General features: G+C 39.8%; 1 protein-coding gene across 2 annotated transcripts in view; it reads right to left on the bottom strand.

Annotated features, from left to right (window-relative positions):
* The window catches only part of MAP3K20 (mitogen-activated protein kinase kinase kinase 20), a 96,702-nt gene that overhangs the window by 34,688 nt on the left and 39,425 nt on the right, over positions 1-22,589 (bottom strand). For both annotated transcript variants that reach the window (XM_072875370.1, XM_072875371.1), the window contains exons 6-11: positions 22,449-22,477; positions 22,195-22,332; positions 16,017-16,103; positions 12,349-12,423; positions 6,746-6,852; positions 862-997 (exon numbers count right to left, since the gene is read on the bottom strand). In XM_072875370.1, the coding sequence (XP_072731471.1) occupies positions 862-997; positions 6,746-6,852; positions 12,349-12,423; positions 16,017-16,103; positions 22,195-22,332; positions 22,449-22,477 (572 nt within the window). The remainder of the gene's footprint in view (positions 1-861; positions 998-6,745; positions 6,853-12,348; positions 12,424-16,016; positions 16,104-22,194; positions 22,333-22,448; positions 22,478-22,589) is intronic.

Genomic DNA, 22,589 nt, shown 5'->3' with positions numbered 1-22,589 from the left:
AATAGCAATAAGCTATGCCTTAAAAACAAGTTGTATGTAAATGGGTCTGGCTGGAATCAAGGATATCAGTAGGATAAAATTGTGCATAAGAAAAATCATATGCTACTGCAATCTCAATTTGGTGTTTGTTTTGGCTAGTGCTTTAAAAACAAGTAGGTAATGTGGTATTTTTCTTAACAATTCTGTTGTAATATGTCTACCCATGCACTAACCCTATGGTCCTCCCTCTGCCAATCAGTAGTCAAAAGCATCATATTTCGTTAATTCAAGATAATCCAAGGAAGTTTGTTTTGTTCAGTTCATTAATAGAAATGTGGCAATCCTAACAGCTGGCCAGTACAAGTATGCTAACTATAATTATGAACAAAGCCCTAAATTAACACTTCAAATTTTGACCCCTTTTTTTACAGAATGGAAATTTGCTTCTTCTCAAAGAAAAAGAACAGAATAAAAAAATCTACATGGGTGTCTCAAGCCTTCTTCTGCAAGAAACAAATGATTTTACATTTAAGATCAAATCCTGCATCCATTAAAGTCAACAACTTCCTAGTTGAAAAATGAATTTATTGAATGCAATCAACTTTTAAAGCTGAGAGCTGTAATTAAATCAATGGGAAAGTACTTAAGTGCCCATGGCACAATATGAACTATCAGCAATATCTGATATCTAATGTATTAGATGAAATTTTAAAAAATAGTACAGTTATTTGCAGTGATGTAATAAAATAGACCTTAATTGGCGCAAAGGAACAACTAAAGAAAACAGGGGCCCTGTTTCCTTGGTGTGTCTTCAGATTTACATAGACAAAGCTCCAAATACTTTCTGAAGTAAGATGAAAGGTTGAATTATTGTCTACTTACAGGAGTATTGGACTGTTCAGTTAACTTCTGCTCCCACATCCTCAAACGTCGCTCCCGTTCCTTCAGTTCCTGCTCTTTAAAGCTCAGATCACGCTCCAGTTTCTTTAGTCTCTCTAAGGTTGCCTCAATTTCACATCTGCACGGAGACAATTTGTTACATCTTGTCTTTTCCTGACAGATATAAATTGTTCATAATTCCCACCTGATTGTTAATTAAATGTGAAAGGCTGAAAAGTACAATGCTAACTCAAGCAGTTCATTTAATTACAAAATGCAAAGCCTTTCAGAGCTTTAAGAACAACTGGCAATGTTTATACTTGAGAATAACCATAATACCTTCAGTTGAAGAAAAATAACATTTAGAAGAGTAAAATGCCATATAATAACAACATTTTAAAAACTAAAATGCCGTCTTTTCCCTTAACATCATGAAACATGATCTTATCCATAAAGAAACTGCATTAAGAACTGGTAACGGCACAAGCATTAGCAACACATTATGGGCAGTCTAAGAAGCCCATTTGCTTGGGTTTATAACTTGGCTGTAAATATTATTTGGACTTGCACTCAAAATACACAGAAACAGCACTGGCATGTTTTTCCCCACTTACCTTCCCGTTTCTCTAGGGGAAGACATAAGAGCAAGAATATAAACCATTATATGACCCAACCCTGCAAACTGTTACAAATACAAGCTTCTCAAGTTAGGAACAGTTAATAAAAGGATTCGGATTACTTTTCTCTGCTTCTCACCACACATGCAAAGGTGTGAAAAGTAAGAAAAGCAGGAAGTGAAGACAATACCCTAAGAAGCTTTACATACCGTCTTTATTGGGTTGCATTGCATGTATCTCATCCCTTAACAAAGTGGTTTCCTTTGACGTGCTTTCTGATGGACAGTATCTCTTAAAACACATGAACTGAACTGCTCTTGGAAAAGAGTTTAACAAGTTCTGTGCTACAAATGCATGGGTGTATACTAGAAGGTACAGGAAAATAATTCTGTCACTGAATTCAGCCACATTTTTTGCTTGTGGGATAACCAAAGAAAAAACTCAAATTTGTATTGGAGGTTGTATTTGCATTTAACAAACCATTTCTGTGACTGATTGAGAGACTGTGCACTGCCTGCCATCTGTGTCTTGACTATTACTTCAACTGTTTCCTATTCACATTGTGGGAATAGTCAATCACAGCGTTTTGTTTTCCTCCTAGAGAGAGAGAGCTCCTAAGGAGACAGATCCTAAAGAGAGCTCTGAAGATAGCTATTGGGACTCTGCAAGGCTAAATCTTCTGCTCAAACTTTCACAACTTTTTCTCTTCATAAACACACTGCAAACAAAATCTGCTCCTTCTCATGTTTTCAAAAAGAAAATAAAAGGATTAACAGAGTTAGTTTTCACTCCTATTGGAGGGGGGGAGGGAGAAGATAATTATTTCTTCCTGTAAATCTCCTGTCCTAGCATGGAATGATTGAATGATTAAGCTCTTTTCCAGTATCAACCTAAAGGAGTGCAGGCTCTCAATATGGGAAAATGCATACCCAAATAGCCTATTTAAGTGAATGAAATAATTTAAATATTCCAAATCTTACAGATTTCTTATTTTAATAAGGCGTATCTGTCAGAGAGTAATGCTTATGAAGTACAGTGAAAGGATTCAGAGCTGGAATACCTAGCAAACTCTACTGCAACCTCTACCACCATGCTGAATTCTACTGCAAAAATCAGCCACCTGGGGCAAGGGCATTTATCACACTTAAATCCTGCTGAGTGAGCTGTTCAATGTGATGGTCAGAACAAATGTCCCTCACAATTATTATGCTTCAGGTTTCAAGCAAAATTCTCTCTCGTATTTAGGCATGCAAAGGTCAAGGCTGATCTCTGTGCTAGGTGGAAAGTGGTCACACATCCTAATAAAGAGACAATAAAGGACTAAACTAAAAAGCACTGGACAGAAGGTCAGAAAGTGACTCCTCTCCAAACATTCATTTCCCTATCATAAACCCTTTCTGTCAGGTGCAACATATACTATGCAATCTACTGTGGGAACTACAGAGCAATTTGAGGATAGTTGCAAGCGCTGCTTTTGTTAGTTTGTCTCTCAACATCACTGCTACTTATACGCAACTCTTTAATTTTTAAAATATGTAAATGAAGTTCTCTTTTAAATAACATTCTGCACTAGGAAAGTCCTGGTAACAATAGCTTTCTATATGTCAAAAGTATATTTTGTGCTGTAATTACCTCTCTTCATTAGACAGAAACTTCTCTGATAATAAAAGGTCAGTCTGTGAAAACAGTTGCATTCTGAAAAATAATTCCACTGTATAATAAAACTGTGTAATTAAAGAGAAAGCTACTGTACATTGCCCAGTTAATGAGTCTTACTTCATAAATGAAGCCGCTTGAAACATTATACATGGTAAGGCATGTCGATTTGTTTGCTTCTGTAGTTCTGCAGTCTGAGCTTACTGGGTTTTCTAGAATAATCTCATTCTGTGACACTGAAGAACGTATGCTGTATTATTAGAAATGATAATGATAAACCGTCACAGATTAAAAACAATGACTGGCATTTGTTTGTATGTCTTGAATTGCTACTGATACACTAATATAAGTATCACTAATAGACTATTTTAATCATTAGAACAGCCACTCATGGGGAGAGGATGGAAGGAGAAATGCAGTTAGTATATATGACTAAACGCAGACAAATGTGATCTCTCGCTGAATTGGAACATCATTACTTCAATAGTAATTTTTTCCTACTGTAATAAAAGTGACTTGAGAAAGAGCTCCAACAAGATCACAGAATATGAACTTAAACATAAGGCAGACCTGTGCAACTTAGTTGTAAGACAGTGCTCCTATTCTATTAAATAATAAAAATGTGAAGGGTGGAACAGTTAGGAAATAAGATACTGAATTACTTTAAGTAAATGACGGAACAGGCAGATTCAAATGTATTATTAATACAAACATCAAGACCAGTAAATGTTGCAAATAAGACCACATTAAAGATAGGTCAAAGTGTCATTTATCTTATCACCTCTGTCAGTCATGTATAGACTCAGCCCATTCTTAGTTTTCACGCCAGCCAGTCAGAGACATTGAAGGCTCTGGTTACTCGCTGTTACAGATGCATTATTGCACATCTCTTACAAAAAGAACCTCACCTTGCCTTTTTTTAAGAGTGGGAAAAAACGTAATCCAGCTTGTCTGAGCTCTGATTTGCTTTGGTAAGTGCAGTGTCCCTGTGAAAGTGCAGTATCTGCATCACCAATTTGGAGGTCCCTCAAAGGAACGAGAGTAACCTTTGCTTTTCCGAAGCCCACCCTTCTCCAGGGCTCTGATAGCCAGGCTTCATTAAAATTCCCTATTTCTTGGTAACACATCTCATTCTTTCCCTATTGCTGGTTCAACTATCTCTTTGCAAATCACTATGGGATAAAAAATATATTAAAAAATAAACCAATGAGTAAAAGCAAAGAGTTTTCAATGCAGAAGTTAAAACACATTAAACTTCTCTGCAACTGTTCTTAGAAATGGTCTCAGTCTGCTTTAGTTCATCCCTTGGGATCACTTTATGCATACAAGTCTTTCATCTAGTTTAACTTGCGTATTTTTTGCATACTTTCTGTTAATTTGGCTTAACCTTCATAAGCCTCTCCATACAGACATGGCTTTCACATCAGGGAAGGCAGCCGTTACCAGAAATCAGGTAAGAGCGCATCCCTCTTACCCTAGCTTCTGACCAAGTCCCCACACGACTTGTGTTCTTTCTGCACTTTGTGTTTTCTCTCCAAGTTATTTATTCTTCCAAAAAGAATGCCAAATTTACCTTTAACACAAGTTTCCATGGTAAGAAGTTTTCCTGTGACTTGATAGTGCCAAAGAACTTTTTGTTTCTACGTGGCTTTTCATTTTCCCCTTGTTAGCCATTCCTCATCTGAGCAATTTAGGTGCATCAGAACAAAATTTGCAGGGACTACTTGGGCTACCTGAGTCACACTCCAAGAAACGAATCAATTTAGTAAAAGAATGGAAGTTTAATGTCACCAAATGTCAACTAGCACAGCTTTTATTCTGATATATTGGCAAGATTTAAGTAGTTATTTGTTTTTCCTAAAGGAATTTGAGTAGTTGCTCATCTTCTAAATAAATATTTTTACTACACAGGGGTGTATAAGAAACCCCTCACTGGGGGATATTTTTCTTCCAGCCCTCCTTGTATTCTGTCTGCTGCCGAAGCCACAATATGATGTCCAGAGTCTGCATAAATGATGGTGGCCATGAAACACGTTTTTATACGTTAAATACCCGACATTTGTCCCAAGCCTTGGAATACGGATTTGGGGGGCGAGAGGGCATACCGATACATTGCAGAAGCAACGCCACGGAGAAAATTATTGACAAATGCTTGAGAGCCGGGTATCGGCAAGAGGGAACGCTGAACATAGCGTAGCGGGCCGCAGCAGGGGGGAACCTCGCCGCGCCGTCCGCAGGGGAGCGAGGCGGCGGGGCAGAGCGCGCCCCGGCCCCGGCCGCCCCGGCCCCGGCCGCCCCGGCCCCGGCCGCCCCGGCCCCGGCCGCCCCGGCCCCGGCCGCCCCGGCCCCGGCCGCCCCGGCCCCGGCCGCCGGCGGGGCGCGCAGGTGGGCGCTGTGGCCAGCAGGTGGCGCGCCGCCGCCGCCGGTGCCCGAGGCCGCGGGGCTGCCGCCGGCGCGCTGCTGAGTCAGGGCAGGAGCGGTCCCGGCCCCGGAACGGGCTATTTATATTCCCGCCATGTGACCGGGGGAGCGTCCCACCGCCAGCTCACTTTTTCCACTCGGCCGATTAAAACTATCCGTCCTGATTTTCCTTGGAAGCCCGCGGAGGAAATTGGGGATGCTGGTTTTGATACAAGCCGCGCTTCCACGTGCTCTTCCCCGTCCGCCACCCACCCGTGCTCCAGGTTTCTTCGATTCCCCGCGCTGACTGCCGGCAGGGAATCTTTTAATATTCCTGCTGCCAGCTTACCTGGAGCGGGGCCAACGCTTCTTAATATAGCCTGAGGCACGATCGTCTGGTAACAATCTTCTGCCTATGCAGATCTGTTTTCAATTTTCTTTTCCAAACAGAAGGATGTACTGTGAAGCAGCAAGCTCTCTAACTGAGGAACAAGCTCTGGGGACAGGTTTTTGAAGTTTTGGCACAGACAGAAACTAGGCTGAACCTTTTACTGCAAACTGTGTCGTGTAATAAAATCTTCTCAAATCTCATCTCCATTTATAATCACTTACGAATAAAAATTACAACCAGCAATAGGTAAAGTCATATGCTCGAGCAATGCTGGTGCGCTATGCAAAATTAGGGCTGGCCTGGGCATATGCTGAATGCCTGGATGCAAAGTCAATACAAAGGAGAGAATGCACAAAAAAATGGCAGAACACATACAAGTGAAGACAAATGGAGGCATGATTTGAAAATTTATTCTTTTATGCCCTTTATGCCTTTTTTTTTTATATATAAACATATGCCTATACACTTTCTATTAAATTGCATCAAACATACATATACCCGAGTTGTTTTGCCCTCACGCTATTGACTGAAAATGCGTAACTGGTTTTAAGATGTGAATCACAAAGCCATAAATATCATGATACCTAAACCAGTGCAATAATAAATACAGGGTACAGCTAAGTGTATTGGCTCCTAACACAAGTTTCACAACATTCTGGGCATTCCTGAAAAACAACAAGGTAAGTTACGTTCTAAAAATACCTCAAGCACAGATATTTGCTACCAATACATCATCGGAGTCTGATGTCTTTCTGAAGAATATGGACCCACACCATTTCAAAGGAAAACCACATCAATTCATCTTGGGAGGAAGGAAACTTACCTCCACTCCGCCTTGTTATGCAGGAATGAGTTACACTGGTCTGGAAGGCTGCTGTCATTTGACATAGATTCCAGGATTGAAATGATCTGCTTGAAAGATGGCCTTTTCTGAAGACAAAAAAAAACCAAACACAAACCAAAACAAAACACAGCATTTGCATTCATATACAACTACTACTGTGTAAAATTATTTGCAGAAATTTTTCAAGTGAAAGGACTGCAAGCAACAGAAATTGGGATGCTGCTTTCTCAACATGGCATCCTACAAGAGCACTGTAAATTTGTAAATGGGGTTTTTTTTGTTCTTCCCATTGAAGAAAAGGTCAGTTTGGGAAGAGTCACATAAGCTAGTAGGACTCAAGCCTTAGCTTAGTCTCCCATATCTCCCAGTAAAACCTTTTGGTGCTCAATAAGAGCATTAAACAATATTAGTAGCACCAATAACCATCAAGATTCTGAATTCTAAAGAATAAAGTTTTCCTCAAGCTAAGAAGGAAAATACTGCCAAAAAGAGAAGGCTGGACCCATCAGCAACTGGTAATTAGACAGAAGGCCTTTTACAGGTAGTAACCCAAACTCTTTAATATGTGAACAAGCTATTTAGCTGCCTGTCAAAAATGGGTTTCTGGCTGCAGTTCCCCTCTCGCAGAGAAGGACAGACTTTCCAGAAAAACCTCTCACTTAGCTATCTCAGAAGGAGCCAGGGAAGAAGTGAAGACCGAGGCTAGACGAGGACGTCTCGCCTGGCAGCCGAGCTCATGTCAGCAGTGTCTGTGCTCTTCTGTCCCAGGGCTCTCCATCCAGCACCCACTGTGCTCACTAGTCACAGAGAGCAGTTAAAACTTCTCCGTATTTTCTACCTTCCCCTTAGTACCAAAAGGAAGCTATGAAGTAGGATAATAACTGAAAACTGAAAAAGCCACAGTTAAATGCGTTTCTTGAAAGAGCGCTGACTCTGTTAGTCTGTTTGACAGACCCCAGACAAGGTTGAGACAAAAGGTTGAAACAAAATGTAGATACATAATAAGGGGATGATGCACATTCTCTCTCTATCGCGCCTGTAATTATACCATTTCTGCTAAAATTACAGATGCCGCAATTAAAACGTGCATTTTAATTTGGGAGCACAAAAACAATTAGGAACAATGCTGAGGTGTCTCTCCCAGGAAGATCCAAGTGATTTCCACATTATAAAAGAAAGACAATTTCTTTATTTTAAATGTCAAACAGCATGAAAAAGTGTCAAATGCGTAACAAAAAAAAAAAAAAGACAAGCTCTCTTATACTGTAATGCTGCACAATTCAGCTGTAACTGGAGGCTTTGTCTGTCATTTTTTGGTCCACCTCCTTGATTTCAGGCAACGGGCAGTTGGATGAGCTACGCAGAGTTTCTTTGCAACAGACAGCGCTTGCCCCAGCCACCATGTGCTTACGCAATTTGGCCCCCAGCCCAGCATCCATGGACTGGCAACCTGGGCATGCCGAGCAGCATGGCAGCAGGTGCCTATTCAGCAGCACATGCTTTGCTTGCACTTGTTGATCTAGTCCCAGTGTGGAAACCCAGCAGGGTCCCCCTGCATTTATGGGGGGGCTGAAGGGGGGGCTGGGGGAGGCAGCAGTCCTCCCCCTACATGAATGATGCTGCTGGACCTGCCACAGCTGAGCAGACCCTCTGAACACGTCCTGGGAGAGCACAAGCCTCCCCGGTCAGAGAGTGTGCCGCAGCAGGGGTACGGAGCACAAAATTCATCCCTGGCACCAACCAGGACGGACAACTCTGGTGCAGTTTTGGGGCACGAGAACCTTCCAACAGCCCTCATGCCCTTCTTGTTGCTACAGCTGCATCTCTTGTAACCACCCCAGTGGGTGCGGACCATTGAGAGGATTCAAGACCCTCCCAAATGGTGAGGAAGCTGCCAGACAGGAGATCGTGGCTCCCCACCAATACACCAGGGTACTGCTGCTGCTACGGACTGTCCAAAGGACTGGCAGGTGCATAACGTGCCTATACTAAACTAAGTCTATTTTCAGGAAGAGATTAAGGGCAAACATCCCCATGCTGCATTAATTACAATATTTTTACGCCTTATTTAGGATTCTTTTACAAAACACTTCCATGAGTTTTGCTTGCTCCTTCTTTCTCGGGGATATACTGGGAAGTATAGGGCAGGGCTGACACTAAGCGAGCACAGGCAACACTACTATCAGGCCTGCCTGGAGTAACTGGAGTGGAGGTAATGACAGAGAACCGGGCTTCTACCAAGGGCAGGTGAAAGCACCGACTGACTGATTTGGGAGGAGCAGCAACACACACTCTTTGGGTCCTAGATGACAGGCAAAGGAGCTGTTGAGTGGCGCAACTAGAGCTGGAACAAATGCACAGTGACACAGTACTGACAAAGCTTATACATCTCTGGCTGTGCAATTTCTGTGAGCAGCCACCAGCTACCCTGCCAGCTTTGTAGCTGCCACATTTACAGGTACCAGCTTCCTCTGGAGGCAAAGCTGACAGGACGACAGAAGCCTACACTGTCACATGGGTTTTGTTGGTTTCTTCCCCCAGGCAAGGATAATTTCAGGTTTAATAAATGCACTCTAAGGGCAGACTGATACCTTGGATAAAACTGGCAAGAAGTGATTGTTGAAATTGGGAGCCCAAGCTGAGAAGCTTTTTTTAAAAAAAGTCTTATTTTCAGTGGATGACTGCTTAGCACTCTCAAGTCAGTTCTTATAAGCAATTCTTAAAATACCAAGGCATGAGTCGCCTTTGAAAATTGTTTCCCTTTATATCTGTGATGTCTCATACAAAAATCTTTAAAATATATGCCCCTCTAGAAATAATTCTGGCTTATGTTTTTACTCTTTCCTTCCACTCAGTATTTCTTACTAAACGGGTCTGCATAAAACCAGGATATTTAATCCATATGGCTTTCCTTTCTTGCTGTTTCTCTGTTCCCAGGTTTCTGATTTCCATTAAAATATTCCGTAGTTTATAAACATCTCTGATATTAAAATGGGGATAAACTGAAGGAACAGATGAAATGAGAACGAACCACTCACCTGTGTTTCAAAAGCAAGCATCCCCAGTAAACAAAGGCATCAGCCATGAGCAACCTTGTTTGTACAATTATCTAGTACCCAAGCAAAAGCAGCTTGTTTGGTAGGGCTTTTAACATGTGGAATTAGTTATTTAAGATAGTTAGTTACCACAGAGATTCTTCTTTAATAATTACTGACTTAAAATAATTAGTAATTAACATTTTACTAAAATGCTTTGAACCCACTAGGGACTATTTGTTTCAACTAGCACAGTTTAAACTGTATAAAGACTATCATTACAAATATCACGTGGAGCAACGCACTATGGACGTTTTTCTCCACATATGAAGAAATTCTTAAGAATTCAAAGCAAAGTTAATAACTCTGTCCATTCCCATAAGGAGGTTATGGTGTGAGCAGTGTCTGACACTCCAGCTGCTCTGCAGCAGCTCTCCAAGTGTACTCCTTAGCCCCACAGTAAATGCACATCCCTCTTTTCTCAGGGGTAAACCACCTAAAGATACCTCATGCTTTCTGAGGGCTAAACGTATGCACATTAGCAATTGCTTTTGAGCAGCTGACATCCTCAAGCTCACCCCTGCTTGACCTTCAGTAACTTGTTCATGCATCGACTATCTGATTTTCTAAAGCTAATCCTGGCAAAAACGGAACATTACACACAGCAGTATTTTAGAGGAGCGTGCTCCATCTTTTGGCTCATGCAGGCCACACAGCCTTTTATCAAGGCATTTTGAGAGCTGCAAGTAACGATCCTTTCCCAACACGTGACTGAATAAGTCAGTCACATGCCCAAACTATGACCAGAGATTACTCCATTTCAGTCATGTGAACAAAGCATTTATAATTGCCTAACAGAAGAGAAGCTGCATGAAAAAAGTAGCAAAGAGCAGACTGTCAGAAAAACCCATCTAACATGAGATTCACTGTCTGCACACATCAGAGATGCCTCTGGGAACAACGCTCCCAGGAACCAGCCCAAACCCAGGTGAATTGCTCGTGCAGACAGAACTCAGCCTGATGGTTGGGCATCCCTCTTTTACAACATGCAGATCCCGACCTCTCCTTGGAAAACAGCAACAGCCTTCTGGACACTTATGTATATGGCTAGAGCAAGGCAGGGAGGGAGCTGATCTAGTATGTGCTGCAATTACAGAAAAGAAGCTTCAATAATTCTTATTCTGAGGCATTTGGTAGTGATGCTGACGCTTGGGAGTAGTTATTAAAGACATATAGTTGCCACTAGAAAGTGCTCTTCAGCAATTACTGACCTAGAACTTAAACAGTCTACTTGCAGACTCAAAGACTGAAAGCATTTTTCTCCCCTCCCTTCTGTGAAGAGGACAGAGGGAGGTATTAAGGGAATGGCATTTAAATGGGTGTTCACGTGGAAACCACATGTTGATGACGGATCTCAGCCTTCCAGATCCATTCTGTAGGAAGGCAACTCCTTGCTTAAAAAAAAGGAGACCAAGAAGGGAAATCTCCATTCTCATATTGTTCTTCTATGGCTGCTCTCTGGTGATAACAAGTTCTAGCTTTAGAGTACCTAAGCACTATAATTTGTCTTGGGATTAATCTTGGTCTCTCTGAAGCAGCAGCTAACTTTCTCCCGAGTTTAAAGGAACAAAGTTCTTCCTGGTGCCTTGACTTGAGAAAAAGAGCATCATTTCCCTTCCTTAACTATCCTTCCCTCTCTCAAATACCTTAATAGGCAAAGGAAATGGATGCTAATCCTTGGTAATAAAGCTAGTATGCCCACAGGCTCTTTCCAGCCAGTTTTAAGTACAACAGGATGGTAGCAGAGTCCATTTAAAGAAGGTAACTCCCATAACCTACAAAAGCTTTTACTGACTAAATATTCTCTTTAATCTCTCTTTTAGTTTATTCTTGTATGGGCAGATTAATAGTGACAATGGTTTGGCTCTTTAACTTGTATTTTTACTGTTTTCATGGTTAAACAGTATATTACAGTACTTCTATTATTATATTATTACAGTATAATCATTATAAAGCTCATCATTCAAAGTCCTAAGGGAAAAGATTAGGAAAGGTTTAATGTTAATTTAGAATGCGTTGCTGCTGTTCCTACCTGCATTTTATGGATTAAGTTATTCTTTATGTGTTTTCAACAGAAGGAAGGCATCAAAATTGGACCTTGGAATAGATATTTCATATGTGATGCTGACATACATCCAACAAAGATTAAATACTAACTATCGAAAGAAAATAGAAAAGAACAATTTTTCACTTGCTCAAAAAATGGCTACATTCTTGCCATCTCACCCTATTTACTGTCATTGTCTTTAGTAGTCAGGTAAGTCAGTAGCATAATAACTCTTGATTAAAAAGGGAAAGAGACACATTTAGGTATAAATATGTACACCCATTAAAAAAAAGACAGCCACAGCTATCTTTGTGAAGAAATGTGTCCATTAGCATGCATCAGTGATGTTATCTCAGACTTGTCCCCCAAAGAAACACTAACACACTTAGCAAAACAATGCGGGGGGTGGTGGTGTAGAAATCAAACACAAATTAAATTACCTTTGAATCAGCATCCCAACATTGGTGCATCAGTTCTGCAAAACTTCTGGGACAACTGCTTGGAATGGTTAATCTCTAATGGAGAGAGAAGGTACCGGTTATTGGGACCATTTCCCTTTAAGCTGCTACTAATAGATTTCCCATAAGAGCAATCCAATTAAAAGACGTAAAACACACTTCTTTCTTTTAAACACAATATAAAAACTGAGTATTGACATAGTAAAAAGAAAAATAAAAATTACTAACACTAGCGAGACATACAATTAATTAATAGACCTATAAGGAAGGAATGGAACAAATGCACAAATGGAGTTCCTTAAGAAAGCTCGGAGACAAGGAAGTAAAACCGAGGCAAACAGCTTTTAATACTAAAACATAATAGTTTGAGGAGGTTACTGCATGGTATTCTAAGATGCTTGTCAAGACAGGTATAATGTACAGCCTGCCTTAATTCCCTTCTCCCACACAGATGATCCAGCTGTACAATACTATAATCACTTTTGATATAACAAATGGCTGAAATATAGATTATATTAAGTGAGTTCAAAAGAGTTAGGTGAAGCTCTACATGACACAAGAGGTGTTTCATGAGCCTGTGGTCAGAAGGATTAATGAGGACATGTAGATCTCAGGAAGCACTCACAGAGCCCAGTGAACTCATATAAATATTTCCTGATGACTGAAAACAAGGAGTTGCTGGTCATAGCCAGGACCACTGACTACAGAGAATTAGTTTGAAGCTTGTTTGTTTCCTTTGCTGAGAGTTTTAAACCATGAAAATATTCCCTCAGCCAGTCTTAGAGGACTTTTAGTTTAAAGACTCTGCCTCCAATCTGGAAAGCCTAAAAGCAAATCCTCTCATATACACACCCACAGATACCGAAGCCTCTCCAGTTGATTAAACGTGCATCCCAACAACAGTACACATATATGGAGATCCCTCTGCTCTTGCTAAGGCAGTTAACTGACTTCAGATGTTACAGATTTAATTTAAAAAATATGTAGATAAAAAACAGTTCCTCAGTGAAAATGAGTCCAAATATAAGAGGGGTCAAGCTGGAAAAAGGGTTCCCTGTCCTATAACAGGTGAGAACAGGTATTATAGTCCTGTTCAGACCAACCTGCCAGGAAGACCCTTGGATCTGTCCTACTATTGCCATTTCACAAGCAAAGCAGAGCAAGCTGTGTCAAATTGTACCATTATATTACTGCAACGTGACCTGCAAAGTTTTACAAGCCACAGCAGCCAAAGTAAGAGTTAACAAATTCTGCTCCACAAGCATTTGAACACCATGAAAACGGGAAACATGAGATACAGAGCCAGGGCACGGCAGCAGTATGATTATTAAAATAATGTAATACCTTAAGGTGCAAATCTTTCTGTGCAAGAAATACCCAGAAGTTTGTGCAATGCATAAACAAATTGTACTGGTGCTTGATCTCTGGTTGAGTCATTAGCCTAAAAATACACCAGCTAGTCTTGCTACAGTATTTGTCTGTAACCCTCACTGTTCCAGGAGGTGGAAAATCAGTTGCAATCAGCATTTATACGTCTCACTGTGCAGAATGTTTTCTGTCATGTAATACAGAGATAGCAGGTTCCAAAAGTGTCGTATTATACGAAAGATGACGTTTCTCAGTGGTAATTTATTATGAGATCACACCTAGCATAATCTGAACTCTTATGTTTTTTCTTTTGTGGATTTAAAACAATTATATAATTATATAGAAACTCTACCAGAATAAAAATAACACTGTGAAATTATGCAGAGAGTCAAAAAGGCCTCATACAGAATCATTAAAATCCACTTTATTTGTTGGGTTCAGGCTTTGCAAATGGGGATTTTTCACCCTACACAATTACACTTTGGCCTCGGTCCCACACCAATTTTAACACGAGACTTGCAGTGCAAAAAATGAAGGACTGGCTCAACAGTGATTCAATTCTGTTGGAACCATACAACCCCACTGATGTCAACAGATTGAACTGAGAGCAGAACCTGACCCTCACACTTGCTTTGGGGCATAGAAACTATGAAGAAAAGTAGTACAAGCTGATTTTTACAAGGTTTATGCTGGACATGTTCCCTAAGTCACGGCCAGAAAAAATAAAAACTAAGTAAGCAAGTGTTAATGCCCTCTAAGCTCCGTGGCACCCTTCCAAAGAAGATGGTAGCAACAGGCTAGTGGTACCTAGCAGACAAACAGCTGGCTCTGAAAATGTCACCCCTTAGGTTTCTTCAGCCATGAGTAAAATAGTCATCATGTCCACATTTTTTTCATATTGTATTTTACACAGTTCCTTGCTCTGCAAAACTGTAGAGAAATGCGTGTTGTACCCCCTGACATCTTTCAGCGTATGACTACATCTCTTTACAATATTCCCAATGCCACTCTGTACCCCTTACATAAAACTGCACGTGGTAGGCATAGGAAACAAATACTGTTGACTGAAGGCTTTATGGTTCCTCCTTCAAAATTATATATGAGGCTTTTCCTAAACTAGGAGAAGGTGTCTCTTTGTGCCTCCTGCTCTGATAAATGCTGTAGAAGACCACATTCATAATCTTCACACTGTTAGTGTAGCATTTCCAACTAATCAGTGTATCACAGTATCACTCACTGGAATTAATCCAGTCCTCAAATAGAAGCAAAAAAGAGAGAGGAAAAAAAACACCAACAAAAAATATTAAACTAAGAGGAGGAAACCTAACTCCTCTGTTTAACTCTGAAGCATTCTGAGAAACAGTTTATGTAGAATAATAGGAATCTGTATTGTACAGCCACTGCCTCGCCATTGTAACGTTTCCCAAGCTTCCACTGTGTCTAGATAGAGGAGGTTTCATCTTTGTGGAGGATTTCCATGCTTGTCTGTGTGTGGTACAGTCACAACTTTAAATGTTTTTTAAATGTAGTTACTGTCTTTGATATCAAGGGACTATGTGTTCAGATATACGCTCACATGTCCAACTAACTGAAAGCCTCAATTTGTGAGAAGAAGAAAAGCGAGGCTGGGGACCCTGTACAAACGGTGTTTACACCACTGAAGTGCTTTTGAAATGGAAAGACTCTGCATGAGGAGGCTTGCAGCTATGCCACAGCCTTGCCGATACCAGTGAGGAGCTCATCTTCAATGTAGTGTTGAACGTAGGTGGCAAAACTGTAATTTCACTCTTTTTTTAAAACTATTTTTTCTTCTTTTATTTTTGAAATTTTCATCTAAGCGGCAGTTTCTTGTACTATAGTGACTCCTGCTGGGAGAGTTAAGTTGAAGTAGCTGAAGGTCTCTTACAGATATATCAACTCCCGGCCAGTAAAAAGATGTCCTAAACGCAGGAGATGGAGTTAAACTGTTCCCCTACCTTGGACGCAATGGCTTCTTTCATCACTAAGAACAAACCCCTAGGTTTTACAATTGAGACTGAGAAACTAGTACAGTACTTGTACAATTTTTGATCTACAGCATCACGACGTGAAGCTGCAACAATTAGATGTAAAGGGTCCATTCATGAGGAATAACATCACTTTGACCCTTTGTGTTAGCTCCTACTGCTAATCTTTCCATACGCGTGAACTTACTTTCAATTTGAAGAAGATGAAAAAGTCTTTTGCAAAACCCCAATACTGTTTTCTGATCTATGTACCTGAATGTAGAAACGTAGTCTTACCTCGTTTTTTTCCACTACAAGCCAAGCTACTTGTAATCCTTCCAAGCCTTTAAAGGGGACCTCCCTTGTTAGCATCTCCCAGAGAACCTGGAACAGAAAAAAAGAAAAGAATTTTTATTTCTGTACTTTGTATTTTAAATACATTATTAAACCTTGATACAGCACTATTCTGTATCCAATTATCAGGCAACCAGTTTCCATTTGCAGGAACTTGGGCCAGTGTTTGTGTGCAAGATCCTCTCACTAAATTAATTTGAATGTTTCTGCTTTTTCCTCTACAGAAAAGCTGAGATGAAAAACTGGGTTGTGTGGGGTCTAATGCCTGCAATTTTGAGAGCACCATGGAAAATGCTTTTTACTTTCTTTGTACATTATAAAGTTCACATTTGGCAGTTGAGACTTGGGAAGACAATGAACTCTTCTCTCCTTCTCAGCCCCAACTAGACACATCTTTGCTTTGTAGTCATTTTGCATTTAAAAATATTTCTGTATGATTGCAACTAGTGCTTCTCAGTAGCCAGAATATGATCCAAAAGGTATTTTGCTCCTATGATATGCCTATGAAAATATTAAATGTAATTTTGCAAGCAAAACTATACTTGTTTATCTCCAAGCATGTGATTATGTTAAACTAAACAATATACAGCATATAGAAAATTACTCTCCTCTCCTTGATATCTTACAGACGCACTGTCCTTAGATATAGAAAGATCTCCTAATTTCGCATGCTTTTAGCATTTTGGTAACACAGTATCCGAGACTGCAGAAAAGCTACTCTGCAGAAAAGAGAGTTTGGCATCACCAAAAAGGCTTCAAGTCAATGAATCCAACTTGTTTTTCTGCCAGTGGGACTACATATTGGAGTTCAACCAAATTAACAGGCACTTTGTACCTTCACTTGTACATGTCTTTTTTTTTTTTTTTTAAATCAGAACCTTCATATATGTATCTTGTTACAAATATCTACATACGAACTTTTTCTTCTGCTCATATACCAAGCATAACAACAAAAAAAGACATCATTTACGTAGGATCTGACCAAATGCATTAAGATCCTTATGAATGTGTCTATATCCAAGTCTCTATATCCTATTTGGGTTAGTATCCAGGCTTATTCCAGCTACATCCTTTTGAATGGATTCTGGCCAGCTATGAAGGTAATTAGAAAGAAAATGCGATAATATTGGCAGATGCAGCTCAAGCAGAAAAAATGCACTGAGGCAGAGTTGGGCCTTTAATCAAGTGAACAGGGTACTCCATCAATAGACCTATCTGAATAATTCTGCTTGAGTCAGAAGACTGATTAGTAAAGGTAACAGTATCTTGGAAAAATAAGTGAAAGGATAGTTTTCCTGACAATAAGAAATATATGGGGAAAGCTATCATAGAGGTATTCAACTCTCCCGTTTGCCTCAATTCATTCCTTTTAGAAGAAAAAAAAAAAAGGCACCTCAATTTGTAATTCCAATTATCACCTCTCTACTGGTAGACAAGGAAATTTAACTGCAAGAGAAGGAAATAATTTATCAGTCCCATGTACTTCAGACAAAAAAGCAGTGTACAAAACAGCCAGTTTAAAACAAAAGCCCCTGGACCAAATCAAACATACAGCTGAGCAGGCTTGCAGAACCACCTCATCTGTACAGCTGGACCATGAAACCACAAAGAAGAAACTCAAGTATGCACATCAGATAGAGCAGTATCTAAATACATCTTCCAAGTAAAGAACATAATGAAATACATGTTAAATGTCTCCAAGAGCCTTGAGCTGGAAAACTCTACTGCTCTGCCACCTTTCTTTCAGAAGACTGTAAATTATAAGGGTTGTCTCGTTTCATTCATGCACATAAGTTTGTGCAGAACTTTTTGCACTGAATTCCTTTATCATGACACCTTTAGTGTTTATTTCCACTGCCTGTATGGATCACTGCCTTCCTAAACCAACAGTGCTAGCTTAAAACACTTCAAGACTGCACATAGTTCAAGAGAAAAACAACAATCTGACACAATATGAAGAATTTTTGTTAATGCCTTATTTTTTACTAATAGTAGAAGAAAGTAAAAGATACAAAAGTGGGATGTCAGAAATCCTTGTATTTATTTACACAGGTTTAGGAAATGTTCTAACAACGATACAAATTTCATATTCAGGCCAATGGTGTACATAAAGCCTTTCCTTCCAACGGTGACATATCTCTATGTTCAGTTTTATAGGAGCTTCAACCCCATCTCATGGATTAGCTACCCTGAATCATCAACTAAGGTGAATGATTGCATTATCAGTCTTTTAAAAAGCAGCAAATGGGTATCTTCTGCCTTCCTGTTTGTCTCTTCCTGTCCCCAGGGTCATTCAGCAGCAGAAAAAGCACCTCAACCCGACTTACCCTGGCCTCTTTATTGCGAGATAGACTCTGGTCATTTTCAGAACTGGCTCCCCAGCTCACCTCATATGGAAATCAATCTGTCTTCCATTTCCGGTATAATTTAATTGAGACTGACATGGTTCACTTCCCCTCCCATCTCTGATGGTGAGGATCGCCTGCTTTCCTGATCACATCACATCTCTGTGATGACGGACAGCAGGTGCTCACAGAGAAACAGCCAAGCTAGACACAATGATGGAAAACAAAGCAAGATCATTTAATGTAGTGGTTTGTAAGCTGTGGCCTCTGAAGATGTTGGGCTCTTCTTTGCATATGGAGAAACAGAAAGGAGAGACGAATGTATGAATGGTCATCCTATACATGAAGCTGAGAATAAGAATTACTCAGCTGTGGTCTTCAGAAAAAGCTCACAGCCTGACTTCTGTCAGCTCAGCTGTGAGTTTCAATTCTTATCCTCTCAACTATGTGACAACAACCAAAAGGAAAGAAACCAAAACAACAAAACCCCCACATCCCCACCATGGGGTGGGGGGGGGGATTCGAAGTGCCATATAGGATAGGGAACATCCAAATGAGTAATTTGAAAAAAAGCAAACACTCAGACCATCTTCACTGAAAAAAAATGTTTTCTCTTGGTAGGAAGGTGTTCACAGATGAGGGTCAGGAGCCACAATTAGCTGAAGTACAGCATGAGCAGAAAGTGTTGCACTCTTAGAGGTACTGCCCTTAGGCATGAAAATTAGGTCAGTCTTCTCTGCATTGATCCAAGTGGAAGTTAAAGATCTCATAATTCTTTTCAAAAAAAGTAAGGGATAACCCCTTGAGCTGGCCAACATTCCCTCTATAAATAACGTATGTTCTCATAGCTAAAGCAATGTATGAGCTATTGCTAGGAGCATAACAGCTGCTACGTTTAACGGCAGTCTCTATGCTACCAATAGCCAAGTAATGATTTTACTTTTTTCTTCTTGTAAGTGTTAAAATAATTCAGCTACATCACATAAGCCTTCTATGATTAAACACATTTATACTGATACACAAACACACACTGCAGTGCACTACAATTTTGCCAGGGTAACATATTCTGAGCATACATCTTCATGATTTCAAAACAGCTTTTAGAGTGAACATTGTTATTCCACATACACTTTCATATCTGGAAGAGAAGCAAGGAATCGTTTTTGAGCAACACAATGACACACAAGTCAATTTCTGGGCTGATCACTTGTAACACTTGGTATCTGTTGTTTGGAGTATGGATCTGGAAATGGATTAGAAAACAGAATCACAGCACGGCTACAGGACAGTGCAAGATCTGTCTTTGTGTTGTAATAAATCTCCTGGAACATTTAGCTTTAGCATTTCATGGCAGTACCATAAATTATTTACTATATATCTCAAAGAGAATATATGGACCTGTTGAGCCATCCATGAAGAGCAGGACAAACTAATCTGAACATTAGCTATAAACATGTATGCAACTGTTCACAAAGAGGAAAATTCATTTCAGCTGAGGAGCAACTCAGACCTATAAGGTTACAGAAAGACTTTGACACTTCATGGAAAAAAGCTCTTGCGCACCTTAAGCAGAATATTTAAAGCCAGAGTGGTTTGTAGAAAGAAAAGCCAGTCAGGAAAAAAAAAATAGCAGAAAAGAAATTAAAGAAAACCATGGGGAAGGCAACAAATATGGTCAACAGAATATCTATTCCTAGCATCTTACTAGTTTACATTTGAAAGGATTCTGTTCTTTGTTAACAGGACTTTAACTGAAGAAAAGCAGATTTGTCTCTCTAGCACAAAAGCTGCTGGCAAGTGTTACACTTTGAAAAGGGATTCTTTAAATTTTGTTTTTATAGATGATAATCATGTGAAGAGACAAAAATACCCTTTCTAAGATTTTTTGTTTTCAGACTCCTAGCTAATTCTCTGATAGTCTAACACTTATTATAGGGAAATTCCAACTTTCAATGTTATATTCGGACAATTTCTTGCTGGTATAACTCCATTATGTCAGTAATTTCATGAACAGAGAACGTGGGCCACTGCCATTCTTCATTTCTACCCCTGCATCTCCTCTGAAAATGATGGTGTTCCAAGACTGGAGTTATAAAAAGACAAATTCATTCTTAAGTCCTTATGAATTCATAAGCTGCTACCCACAGTAGAACACATTAGCTCAAAAACAACATATTAAAAAATGTGGGTCAGATATTATTAGGCATACTAAAGTAGCACTATGCACCTGTAACCGCATTAAAATATTCTCATAACACTGAACTGTTTTCATACAGAGGGTAGTTGAGTTTTACCTCCAAGCACAGAACTGTCAAAGGAGCTTTACTTCTTGGATGAGAAAAAATAAACTGTGTGACATACTGTTCCCAAGGCTCTGGTAATATTTGACATTATAAGATATTAAACAATTTCTTACCTTCTCCCACTTCTAGAATGTTACTTAAAGTCAATTCACACCAAGATGACTATGTGAGCAGTTTGAGCTGTAAGACCATGTTTGGAATTTCTCCTCTAACATTTTTGCTTTGTTTTGCAACTGGAATGTTTCCCTTCGGTGGATAATATGTGATTCCTTCCAGTAACAGTTTACATTAACATTTACATTTGTTAGCTTATGTTCTCTTACTGTTTGTGACCTAGTTCAGTTAAGGCAAGCAAGGATTTTACATCTGCCAATGTAGGCTTTTTCTCCCTCCTTGCAAACCTTCAACCTTTCATTTGTAAGCAACGCCACATCCTCTCTCATGTATTCTTTTCACCATAAACAACTGTTTGGCAAAAAGTTTAAGTCATCTTCCATTGGGACATCAACTTAGCTAGGTATAGCCATAGGTGCTAGCTTAAAACCGTAGTGCCTCCCTCACATCTATCTCCTCCCATCCCTCAAAGAGAAAGAGGCAATACTTGACAGGTACTGAAAGAATTCCTCATTCTGCCACCCACCGTTGAATCCAAACCCAAAAATGGTTAATACACAGATATGCATGGAAACTACAACCCCACTTCCTTTCCTTTTTCCCCCAAAGTATTCATTACTGTTCTCTGTCAGAGAAAGGCTATGGGGCTAGGCACACAACTAGAGTAGAGCTATTTCTAGCCTACTTTGTATTGCAGAGCAAAACCAAATTAGAGTGTAACTGTGGACAAAGTGAAATAATTCACATTACTGTACCTGCAAACCTGACATTCTGAACTATAACTGATTGTTCCCCCTTTGGAAAAATGGCAAAGCAATGCTGGCCTTTTCTGTATTTTTAGATGGGGCCTCTGCCTCCACAAGAGGTACAGTCTCTATTTCTCACAGCTAATGATAGCACGGTCTTTTAAACAATTAAGCATGGAGAAGTGGCTTTTAACATAAAATCAGTGACACTCCATTTTACGGAAAGTGGAATCTTAATCATTTAATCCTGTTATACACCTATTGCAAGACAACCTTTTTCTCTTCTGTTCCACTAAGAAACACAAGCAGAGTTTCATGATGCAGATTGTTCAGCGGCTCCTGCAAGCCTTTGGACATATGCTGAATACTTGTGGTAAAGCATGCGCTTCCCCCACTGGCATGCTGCTAATCTAATCAGATAAGGATCTTACTAAACATGCAAGACACTGTTCCTCCTGTCATTTTCAAGCATGTAATTATAAATTATGGGTCAGTCTTGAAAGAAAGTGTGATATTTTTTGTCGTCCTTATTTAGAATTGTTGTTCTTGCATCACACGAATTCTGTCACACTAGAGATCTGCTACTACGCATAGGGAAATGAGAGGCACTCACCACTCCGTATGAGTATGTGTCACATGTTTCAGACACTGGGAGACTTTGGATAACTTCTGGAGCCATCCATGGAAAAGTGCCCACTAATGACATGTGTGTTGTATGGGAGTGGAACCTTGAGGCACCAAAATCACAGATCTGGCAAAAATAAATAAAAAAATAAACAGATATTAGAGTATCAACCTCATTCATTAGGCATCAAAACATTGAGTCAAGCAGCAGCATCTCTCTAGAAATAATCAAAGTGTTCATACCTTTAACACACCATCAGCAGCTATAACAACTGAAAATGAAAAAACAATAGGTTACAAGAATGCTATTAAAAATAAACACAATACATTTTCAGAGCAGAAGACTTTGCTTTTTATCAAGAAAAATGACCCTACGGTGAGCCA

Source organism: Ciconia boyciana, chromosome 10 (assembly GCF_034638445.1).
Source record: "Ciconia boyciana chromosome 10, ASM3463844v1, whole genome shotgun sequence".
Lineage (NCBI taxonomy): Eukaryota > Metazoa > Chordata > Aves > Ciconiiformes > Ciconiidae > Ciconia > Ciconia boyciana.
The sequence above is the reverse complement of the archived record's forward strand: the minus strand, read 5'-3'. Positions and strand labels throughout refer to the sequence as shown.